This window comes from Zingiber officinale, chromosome 8B, assembly GCF_018446385.1.
Source record: "Zingiber officinale cultivar Zhangliang chromosome 8B, Zo_v1.1, whole genome shotgun sequence".
Classification (NCBI taxonomy): Eukaryota; Viridiplantae; Streptophyta; class Magnoliopsida; order Zingiberales; family Zingiberaceae; genus Zingiber; species Zingiber officinale.
Genome location: NC_056001.1, coordinates 28,932,001 through 28,943,810, shown reverse-complemented (window position 1 = coordinate 28,943,810; position 11,810 = coordinate 28,932,001). Strand labels below are relative to the sequence as shown.

General features: G+C 40.1%; 2 protein-coding genes across 2 annotated transcripts; one reads left to right on the top strand and one right to left on the bottom strand.

Annotated features, from left to right (window-relative positions):
• Positions 1-1,407: 1,407 nt before the first annotated feature.
• Positions 1,408-3,733, bottom strand: LOC122016503 (ankyrin repeat-containing protein ITN1-like). Its single transcript, XM_042573824.1, has 4 exons — positions 3,542-3,733; positions 3,051-3,470; positions 2,563-2,972; positions 1,408-2,477 (listed from the first exon to the last, which is right to left on the bottom strand). Exons 1-4 carry the CDS (start codon positions 3,621-3,623, stop codon positions 1,635-1,637), a joined length of 1,755 nt encoding a protein of 584 aa, XP_042429758.1. The 5' UTR covers positions 3,624-3,733; the 3' UTR covers positions 1,408-1,634.
• Positions 3,734-7,112: 3,379 nt separating this feature from the next.
• On the top strand, positions 7,113-11,378 carry LOC122016504 (protein ALP1-like). Its single transcript, XM_042573826.1, has 2 exons — positions 7,113-7,493; positions 10,213-11,378. The coding sequence occupies exons 1-2, from the start codon at positions 7,376-7,378 to the stop codon at positions 11,250-11,252; spliced, it is 1,158 nt and encodes a 385-aa protein (XP_042429760.1). The 5' UTR covers positions 7,113-7,375; the 3' UTR covers positions 11,253-11,378.
• Positions 11,379-11,810: the final 432 nt, after the last annotated feature.

Below are 11,810 nucleotides of genomic sequence, written 5' to 3'. Positions count from 1 at the left end.
TCTACTCAACTTCCTGTGTTCCTAAATCCCTACACACTTAAACACAAGGCATCAAATAATGTAGAGCTTAACTTAACATTATTGACCACATCAAAATCAACCCAGGGTGCTTACTCCATTTGCTTCAGGAAACAATGTAGATCTAGTTTAGCACAATTCATGATTTTTCATGAGTAACTTATTATTATGTTTAGCAACTAGTAGGCAAAGATAAACTCAGAATATTTTTTAAATCCACGCTCACGATATTACCGTTGTAGGAGCGCATTCGATACATGAAAAGTGGAGAAAGTTTTTTCTAATAAATCTTGACCAGTAATTTTCTCTCCACAAATTATGAGTTTGGAGCTAATCTTGAATAGTGTTGAGTTATAATCGCTTATAGATTTAAAATCTTATAGGCGGAGATGCATCCATTCATAACGAGCTATTAGGAGAACTATAATTCTCTGACAGTCAAATCTTTCTTTCAAATTCTTCCAAAGTTTTTGTGGTTCTTTTATAGTGAATTACTCAACTTTCAATCCATCATCAAGATGTTGAGGAAAATAAGTGTTTTTGCACGATCCTGCAAAGATTCGTTATTTCCTTCTTTTATTGTATCTCTTAAGCTCTTAGCGATAAGGTAAATTTTGACATCTAAAATTCATGACAAATAATTTTTTCCAGTTAGGTCAAATGTTTCAAATTCAAATTTTGTAATAGTTGTCCAACCAATATATAAAATATTTTTTAAAATAATTAGAATAATATTATTTATAGAAAAATGTGTTACTATTTGAAGTAATGAAATATTTATGTACATACAAAAATATTATATCAACAAAAATTAAAAGGAAAGAAATATTAAATAAGTATATCATAATAATATGATCAAATTAAATATATATTTAATATTATTAAGAAATATTGATAAATATTATATCTTTAATCAAAATTCTTAAGGAATATTAATATGTATTTATAGTAAAGCAATATTCTCAAAGAACATTGATAAAACTTATCAATATTCTTTAAGAATATTAAAAAATTTATATCTTTATATTTTAAATTATAGATATATTAATATATCACAATATATCAACCTAAGTTCATGTCCTATTATTTAGGAGCACATTGAATTAAAATTTGCACTAAATATAAATTTAAATTTATACTATTTCAAGAGTATAAATATTGTGCTTTCAGAAGTATTAATATAAAATAAAAAAATTATATTATTTTAAGAGTTTCAAAAAACTAAGAATAAGAATATTTATAAGTTGCTATGGTAGAGTGCTCATGTTTATAGCATATTATAATTTAATAGTAAAAAAAATAGAGAATTATCTTATACTTTATTTCTATCAAATATTTATATTTATAAGATAAATGGTGGAGAAATGTAAGAATATAGTGATTCATCAATCAACAATCAAATAAACTTATTCCTCTATTATAATAATATTATTATATTTTTATTTTACATCCGGAAATTCATACAAAGGGTGTCGGATGAAGCCCTTCCTAATTTATCACCCTTACGGGCTGACGGCAGTTCTACAGGTCGCCGGATACTCGGATTCAAGAAACAAATTAAATATATTTTTTAAAATTTTAAATTGTTTTTAATAATTGATAAATAAATTAATGAATTAAATGGCATAAACGGGATGGAACTGATCGGAATCGGAGAAGTCGCGATGCCACGAAACGGAGCTTATCCTCGTCGCCGTCGACGACTTCTCCCTTCGCCTGCTCCGTCGAAGCCGCTTCGACTTCACCACGAAGTACGTCATGGCGGCGAGCACCCCGGCCATGATGGCGCCGCCGATCACCGTCACCAGCACCCCCGCCCACCGCACCCTCCGTCCCACTACGATGTACGCCGCCGACAGGAAGGCCACGGTGGTGCACACCGACGCCAGCCACATGAGCTTGTTGATCACCTCCACCACCCTCCTCTCCGCCCTGGTCTCCCGCCGCACCACCGTGATCTGCACCACGACCACCGCCAGCGACGTGAACAGAGCAGCTGCGTTGGAGAGGAAGAAGACGCGAAAAGGGGTGCCGCGGGCGGCGACGGCCGCGCCGTTGCGGTCGTCGCTGCCGCCGGGGACCGCGAAGATGGAGGCAAAGGCGACGGAAGCGAAGAGGACGGCGACGACGGTGACGGAGTTGGTGGCGTTGGCGATGCCGTCGCGGTGGAGCTTGCGGAGCTCCTTGGCAATGCCGTGGACATTGCGGTTCGTCTTCCGGCTCTGCTCCAGCTGGGTGAGCACGTCGTGCTTGATCTCCTTGACGGCGCGGCGGAGCTCGCCGTCGCGGGGTTGGTTGAGGTCTTGTGCGCGCAGCGCGCCGTGGCGGGAGAGGATCTCGCGGATGGCTGCGGACTCATCGGAGAACGTCAGTTCGTCGACCATGTCGTACGCCGTCTTGTGCTCCCTCGTCAGGGCGTTGACGTGCGTGTCGGGCAGTAGAAGAAGAAGATTCACTATCTGAATTAATCGATAAAAAAAATTAAAAAAAAAATAATCTTTCGAAAGAATCGACGGATCCGGTGGCAGTAAAGATCCTGAGTACCTCTGCTCTCTTCTTTCTGGTGGCGACATGCAACGCCGTGTTCCCGAACTTGTCCGGCATCATAACAATGGCGGGATCGGCGTCCACGATCGCTGTTATCACGTCATGGTCGCGGCCCTTGGCGGCCATGTGCAGCGCCGTCTGCCCTTTCGCGTCCGTCCTCCGGGCCAGCTGCGGGTCCTTCTCCAGCAGAGCCGTCACCGCGGCGGCGTGGCCGTGCCGGGCGGCGAAGTGCAGGGCGTTCTTCCCGTTCCGCTTCGCCACCTCCACCATGCTCACCTCCTGCGCGAGCAGCTGCTTGATCACCTCGGTGTGCCCTCTCGACGCCGCCGAGATCAAAGGGGTGGTGTTCGACGGCCCGAAGGTCTTGCTGAGGAGCGGATCGTGGCGAAGCAGCAACTCCACGACGTCTGCGATCGATCGAAGACATTGTTTGTTGATTAAGCCGGGTTTTAATGGAGAAGATCGAAAGGTTTAATTCTGTCCACCTTGACGTCCTTCTTTGACGGCGACGTGGAAAGCGTCGAAACCGGACCTGTTCTTCCGCAGCAGGCAATTCTTGTCGGCGTACTTGAGTAGCTCCGCCATCACGGCGAGGTGCCCCTTCTCCGCCGCCGTGAACAGAGCCGTCTCCCCGAACACGTTCGTCTCCTGCACGACCGCGGTCATCTCCGCCGCCATCTTGTCAACCACCTCTCCCTCCTCCATCTGCTCGGCCACGTTGGCGAGGATCCGAAGCACGGCCGCCAGGTCGCCTCGCCGCGCAGCGAGGTGGAGCTCGGTGTCATTATGCCGCCCCGTCACCTGCTTTACGTACTTCTTCTTCGGTTGCTGTTTCTGGTCTATCCGCTTGTCGGAGCTCGACGGCGCCAGAGCCGGCGTCCCAATTTTGAGATTCTTCTCCTCCTCTGCGATAAAAAGGAATCAAATTTACGAGCGGAAGGGCAATAAATCACTCCGGGAGGTTCAAAGGCGGTACCTTTCTGGGCCTCCATGGACGTTAATGGCGGCGGCCGCTGCTCTAATGCGGCGGCGGGAGGCAAATGGGATTGATTAAGCATTCTTGGAACGATTGGGGGACGGCTGAGGAGGGAGGCTAAAAAGAGGCAGGGGCGAGGTGGTGATGGGCCTGATGGCGATGTTGCAGGGGAGGAAGGAGCGAGGAAGGACAACGAGGGTGAAATGCGCACGTCTCGAGCTTTTTCTTCCTCGTGGCCCCTTGATGTCCCACTGAGAGAATGAAACGCAGCCGGCTCCACCGCCACTGCATTTGGCGACAAGGCGACGACCAACGACTCGCCCACCAAAATGGAGTAAAGAGTTAACTTCTTTCTTTATATATAATTTATATATAAATTTAGCATTTATCAGAATAGATAAACTATGTTTCACGTTTCTCTGTTTATTTTGCCTATCAATTTTTTTTTTATTCTCTTACAAAATTTAAATCATTAAAATAGTCTTCACTTAAATTTTATAAATATCTAAATTACAAATCCTACTTTTTCAAATTGCCAAATTTCATATTGTTTCAAAATATATATTTTTTCCTTTTCATCGCGATCATAAAATTTTATTATCTTTTAACTTTAAATTAACTTATTATGGCTTTTTTTTAAAAAAAAAATTAATGGAAAATAAAATTATTATTAATTAAAATAAGCAAATGTGTACACTCGTAATATCACGAAACTATTTTCTTCCTAATCTACTCAAATACATTATTGCTCCTAATCTTTCTCAAATATGTTTTCCTTTGTCAACTATTAACTCTATATTATTCATACAAGAGTTAAATTTATGAATAAACCATAGATATGATTGACCATTAAAGAATCTGGATAGCCTAATAGACAGGGACGTATGGGCGGGGCTAACCTAGGTCCGATCGGTCGGGTCGACCCAAAAGGAGAAAGATTGACGTTTAATATTCAGCCCTGTAATCCAAAGGTAATAAAAACACTACATGAATAAGGAAGGTTGATGGTCCTATTGAGGTAACGGTTTAAACCAAGGGGAAACAGAGTTTGTTTCATCTTTCTAGTAACCTTGACTCTTTGGCGCCCCCGACTCTTTGACAGTTCAAGCAAAGGGAAAACTAAGTCAACCTCTATTCCTTGGCACCCTCAACTTCTTAGCGCCCTCAATTCCATGGCGCTTCCAACTCTTTGACATCCCATCTTTTTAGATGCTTCCGACTCTTTGACACCCCCATCTTTTTAGGCGCTCGTCTTCTTATTATCTCAAAGTGGAATCTCGGAATATTTTAAAAAATATATAACAATTGTACTCATCTTAGATTATTTTATAAAAAAAAAAGATAATAATCACGCAAATATCATATTATTTCATGGAAAAGATAACAATAGTACCAATCTTAAATTATTTCAGGAAAATATATAACAATTGCACATATCTCGAATTATTTTTTTTAAAAAAAAGATAACAATATAAATCTTGAGACACGGAGAAAAGTCAATCATCATCCTATAAAAGATCATCTTTGTCAATCTTCATTGTTACCATGTGATTAATATTGGTACGGGAAGTATCCGACGATCAAATCTAAGTTTTGATAATGGCAAAGGGGTTCAAAGTTAAGATTCCTTGTTATCTAATGTGCTTAAATGAGATTGTAGGAAAGTCCTAACTGCGGCTAGGCAGGTGAAAAACCCTAGGGGTGGTAACCCTAGGTCATAAGGGGTGGTAACCCTAGGTGAAGGAAAACCCTAGGGCGCGGTAACCCTAGGTCCTAGGGGGTGGTAACCCTAGGTAGGAAATCCAGTCGGTTTGGAGGACCTGACTGACATCAGGTAATCTCTCCTGAGGGGAGTAGGTGAGGACGCGTTCCCCGTAGAGGGAACAGTAGACGTCGGGTCGACCTAGGGTTTCCGATCGGAAATCTGAAGTCAGACCCGGACAGTCCAGAGACTGTCAATTACTGTTCTTACTATATTGTATGTGTGCTAACATTGTCTTGCAAGGTATGCTGTTGTTTTGGGACTAACGCATCTTACAGGTACAAAAAACCAACCATAAGCCTCGAATGAACAGTGTCCGAGGCGCCTCCATGAAGCTTGGAAGCGCCTCGGGTACAAAGCAGGAGCCGGTTGCGATCGAGGGCTGGAGGCGCCTCGGACATAGCTGGAGGCGCTTTGGACCAGGGATTGGAGGTGCCTTCAAGCTGATAAGGTGCGACGAGTTCAGCAGTGATCCACACGGATGACTCGGTGGCCTGGAGGCGCCTTGGATGGTGTTGGAGGCGCCTCCAACACTGTATAAAAGAGGAGTTCGAGCAGCTCCTTCAACAATCAATCCTCTAGAGCTCTTTCTCCTGTGTGCTGCTAATAAGACGATCCGGCTGAGCTACGGCAAGACTCCGACGACTCGAAGCTTCAAGATAGTGATTTTCATCGTCGGTATAATTTGTATTCTAGTTTTAATATTGTATTTCAAAGTTGTACTCTCATTTATGATATTATAGTTGTTGTTCACCGAAAGCGATCAACGATCGCGGGCCTTGGAGTAGGAGTCGCCACAGGCTCCGAACCAAGTAAATCACTTGTGTTCGCGTGTTGATTGTTTTATTTCCGCTGCGTTACTTGTATTCTTTATGAAACCGAAACGAGTGAAAGCCACGAGTACTATTCACCCCCCCTCCCCCCTCCCCCCTCCCCCCTCCCCCTAGTACTTTTGATCTAATCATTAACATCCAAATCAATATCTCTATTGATTTATCAGTGATTCATTGGCCAATGTTCCCAAATAGAATCAACATGCATTAATCATTATTAAAGGAGGTGATCTTATGATATCTCTAATAGTTAGAGTTTTATAAGTTTTTTTTTTTATGGTTCTAATATGTCACATAAACATTATAAAATTGATGTTACATTAATTTTAAGATAAATGAACAGATTGAAATTTTTATTACTACTTCAAACTATAAATCTAAAACCTAATTTTTATACTGATTTAAATTTTTTTATTCATTTTTTTTAATTCTATAAAGCTCTCATAAACCATACATTGTCGATGTCCTTAACATCGTTACAAAACAGCTGGCCATGCCGGCAAGTGTTGGTAAAAAGAAATCATAATGTCATAATGGATATCATTAAGACTATAATAGGGAACGATAATCGAAGATGGTTCAGGTTTTTCTCACTAATACTCTTTTTCTATAACATCTCTGCTGATACTCTTTTCTATGGGTTAACTTTGTATAGGACAGTATTCTTTGAACTCGAAGGCAGCAAAGAACCCTTGATAACGAGCATACAATTTCTTCATGATTATTAAAGCTATTTATTTTAATTTATTAAAATTAATTAATTATCTAATAATTTTGAGTAAACTAGCTCTCATCTTATAACACTTTGTACAAGTAAAAAATTAATTTAAAAATAAAATTAAGATGGCATATATTTTTGATATTTTTTAAGGCAATATTTTGATTTTTGCCCTGTAATAAATAATTTCCATATTTAGGAAAGAAAAAGAAAGAACAAAAGTCTTCTCTCGTACCATTACAAAAGACCACTCTCATTTGTTGCTTCCCTTCCATTCCTTCACAAAACCCATCATCATCCATGGCCATGGCGACTGCGACTCTCCTCTGCATGCCGTTCCGCCACCTCCCGCTCTGCATTCTCCCTCCCCTTCCCACCTCGCTTGCCTCATCTCCCTCCGCGGCCAGCTAAGCCGCCCGCCGTCTCCGCCTTTTCCCTACTTGATTTCCGCCGTGTCGGTGGATCTCCCCTTTGCATCGAGCTCGCGGCGGTGGCAGCGAAGGCGGCGCCTTCGGGGTATCATGGGCCCCGTCAGAGGCTTCAGGAAGAGGAAGAGAGCCGACAAGCGCGTCGTGGAGACGGCGGACGCGTCGAAGGGGAGTGGTGACTGGTGGGACGACTTCTCCTGCAGGATTACAGGTTCTCGTCTTTCTCGTGATGCCTTATCTCGATCTCGATTACCTATGTTATCTTACAGCTCACTGAATTTGTAATCCCGTTTCTTTTACTTCCGAATGATTTGTGACTGCTCTTGATTGTTGATTCTTCATCGTATGGATTGCTTTGTGCATCAAATTGTATTTTAGGTTTTAGCATTCTAGTACGAGAGATTTTAAATTACGACGAAGAGCTGTGTTATTGGTGGTGTAGTTGCCTTGGTGATAATTGAAGTTGACCATTCTAGCACGAGAGATTTTAAATTACGACGAAGAGTTGTGTTATTGGTGGTGTAGTTGCCTTGGTGGAAATTGAAGTTGACCACGAGTTAAGAAGCATCAAGCTGTTTGAGGACGTAACTAGTCAAAGCGCATTGGGGATGAATCGGTGCCTTTAATTCTCTATTAATTGGTCGAAGGGGGAATTGTTTAGGGTTTCACTCTAGTTCAAATTGAGAATTTGTTTAGGATTTATTAAATTTTATCCAGTCTATTAACTGTGACTTCAACTGACCTAAATCCAGCACATGAACTGATTTAGGATGGATATTGTTTAGGATTTATTAAATTTGATTTATTCCCAAAGTTTGAGGTATTATGAAAATAGTTTCTTGAAGAATAGCTGTATTCTTATGCAGTTTGTCCATGATTATAGAAAATCATCAAGATGTCATAAATGAGAAGCTTGCATTTGATCCAGTCTAAGTGTAATCTCTCCTACAGCAAGGAACTTCATTATCTAACATTAGTTGAAATTATTTTAAGGTGAATTCGACACGGAGAACATGTACTGCACTATACAGTTTGAAATAGTGAGCATAAATAGTAGGATACTAAAAACTAAAGAGAAAGAAGATCGTGAAAAAGTGTTCGTGCAACAATCACAGATAAAAAAAGAATCAAAATTTGTGTTTCACAAAAAAAATGCTAAGTGAGAATCTGCATTGTAACTAACTTATTTTGAACTCACTATCATTTTTATTTTTTCCATCCAGAATAGGTGCATACTATTATACTTTCAATATTTTAAATTTTTTGATGTTCTAGAGAAGATAATTTCTTCATTCATCTTTCTCGTAGCTCCCACCCACTTTCGGAAGAATATTCTATATTACTCAACTGAGACATCAAACTCATTGAGCTTATAAACATTAATGAGCTTACAAAGAATTAGACTTGTCTATATTAACTTCAAAATTTTTTCTGTTATTTTTTACCATCTTCTATGTCTCAATATTACAGGCCCATAGGCTTTGAGATTGCATTTGGATTTATCTCTAAATTTTACAATTTTAATATATGAGCAATATGTGACTAGACAAATTAGATTTTGTCAGAGATTGAGGGCCTTAAGTCATACAATTATTAAGGTTGACATGGTTTATTGTAGGCCATGACTCTGCTAAATCAATTCATAAGTTATATATTCCAACCATCTCATGGATTGCATGGCGAACAAAAACCTTAACACAAGAGAAGATGATTATGAATGTTGGTTAGGATACCAGAGCATGCTACAAAAAATCTTTTGCATTTCTTTGCTTGTTTCTTTTCTCCGTGATCCATCTTCTTTTCTGCTTCAATGTTAACCATTGTACCTAGGATAAACAATGAGTTATCAGACAAACTCCTTGATGGTGTGTGCTTAATGAGTAGAATAGTGATGAATGTGTTGGTTCCATTGAGCTCTTATTATTCTGCATTATTCCTCTTAGATTGTCAACTCTGGTCTTTGGTAGAGAACAACTCACTTTTGCAGACATGAATAGTTTTAAGTGTATGCTTTTTCAGCATGCTCAAATTTGGTATAACATTTACTTATGAGGAAGCCCTCAGTTGTTTTATTCAAGGATCAATGACAGAATCTGTTTTGGCTGAGATTGATACAGAGAATATCTTTAAACCAATCAACAATTAGCGAGGTCTTCAGTATTTTTCTACCTCTTCGTTCATATCACCTTGTGACCTTAACTGGAAATTCTTCTTGTATAAATCCTTTTGGATAGGTCCTAATCTTTGCAAACTAGTTACTACATTACAGATTTATGTTCTTTCATTATGATTATCAAGCTGGTCTAAGTTTGTCAGAAATGGAACTTCAACTCAAGCTTTAACATTTCTATGCTGACTAATTTGTTTGGTAAAAGGCCAATGAATATTAAATCTAATTGTTGTGCATAATATACAAGTACACTAATTATCATTCGAAGACCATCACTTTGATCTTTTTGTTGAATTCACGAAGGCTGAATTTTACCAGCGTGTAAAATTATTTTTCACTCCCTTGGTTCATACTTTGATACACTAAAAAAAATTTGCATTTTCCAAAATCTTTTATCCAACGGAAACGATCTCTACAGCAACCCTCTTTGTTGAGGTCAACTATTTGGAAACTCTATTGCTTGAATGCAGTACCTGGCAGTCTCAAGCATCTAAACAAACAATGTAAAAACTCTGAGCAAGCATCCAAAGGCTGAAACTTTTGAAAATTAGATGGTTCAATGGCTTGCTTTGCACAGTCTTCGTTGGCTAATTTAGTTTCTACTCAACAACCAATTATTTCTGAATTTTTGTGAGATACTAATTGATGAAAATCTTGTACTGAGAGCACTTATATCCAAGTCATACATTGAATTTCTAATTATTTTGTAGAAAAGTTTACATTTTTTCATGCATAGAATGACCGTTGTCTTAACTTCCAGGGCACTTGTCTTCCAAAGAACCAAGAAAATTTGAATCAATTTTTAAGATTTCAAGGAAGACCTTCCACTACATATGTTCGATAGTCAGGGATGAGTTGATGGCCAAAACATCGCGCCTCGTATTTACAGATGGCAAACTCTTGTCTATTGAGGATCAAGTGGCTGTTGCTCTGCGAAGATTAGGCTCTGGTGAATCGCTATTGAATATTGGAGTGTCATTTGGGTTGAACCATTCAACTGTTGCTCAGGTTACTTGGCGGTTCGTGGAGGCTATGGAGGAGAGAGGCATTCACCACCTACGATGGCCGACCTCTCATGAGATAGAAACTATCAAATCCAAGTTTGAGAAACTAAATGGTCTGCCAAATTGTTTCGGTGTCATTGATATCACCCATATCATGATGTGCCTAGCTTCCATGGACACAGCAAGCAAAACATGGCTTGATTACGAGAAGAACCACAGTATGGTATTGCAGGCCGTTGTGGACCCAGGGATGAAGTTCCGAGACATAGTCACTGGTTGGCCGGGTAGCTTGAGTGAGTTGCCAGTTTTGCGCAGCTCAGGCTTCTACCAAATGTGCGAGAAAGGTACAAGGTTGAATGGAGAAAAAGTGAAGCTTCCTGGATGTTCAGAAGTGCAAGAATATGTCGTTGGAGATGCCGGCTTCCCCCTTCTTCCATGGCTTCTCACCCCCTATCAAGGGAAGGATCTTTCACACACCCAAGTAGAGTTCAACAGAAGACTTTCTGCAACTGGCATTGTGGCACAGAGAGCATTCGCAAGACTGAAAGATAAGTGGAGGATCATTCATGGGGAGATGTGGAGGCCGGATAAACACAAACTGCCGAGAATAATCCTTGTTTGCTGCTTGCTGCACAACATTGTCATAGACATGGAAGATGAAGTGATAGACGAGATACCATTGTCACATGAACATGACGCGAGTTACAACCAACGATTCTGTGACGTAGCAGATGATAATGGAACTGCTTTGCGAGACAAGTTGTGTGAGTATTTCACTGGTGAATTGCCACCATGAACTGACCATACAACATGCTTCTTTCTTGTTTGGCATCAGTAGATGTTTGTTTGTTTTGTTTGTTTGTTTGTTTGTGGTGCATTTGCATTGATAGGCTCTTCCAATAAATACATATGGAATCACTCATACTTCATTCAATTGTGGAATTACCTCTAAAAAATTTGTGACAATTCATGAAAATGTTGTTTCCATGCTTACTAAACTGCACATCAAGCTTTACATAATCAATATTATTACTGAATTTTATGTAACTTCATAAAGAAATCAATGATGTAAATGATCAACTCTCTACCCTGTTGGTGCAGTTTGTACCAATGTCTAACTCAGATTTTGATGAATGACAAGTAAGTTAAGTTAGATTTTATTGTGATCTAACCACTTGATTAAGTGTGCAGGAGAAGTCTAGATAGGTCGACGGCTTGACCTGATATCTGGCAGGAAATCCAACTAGGTCAACGGGCCGACTGGATAGTTGGTACAAAGTCTAGATAGGTCAACGAGCTGATCGGATATCTAGCGAAAAGTCCAGCTAGGTCAACGGGTTGATCGGATAGCTGG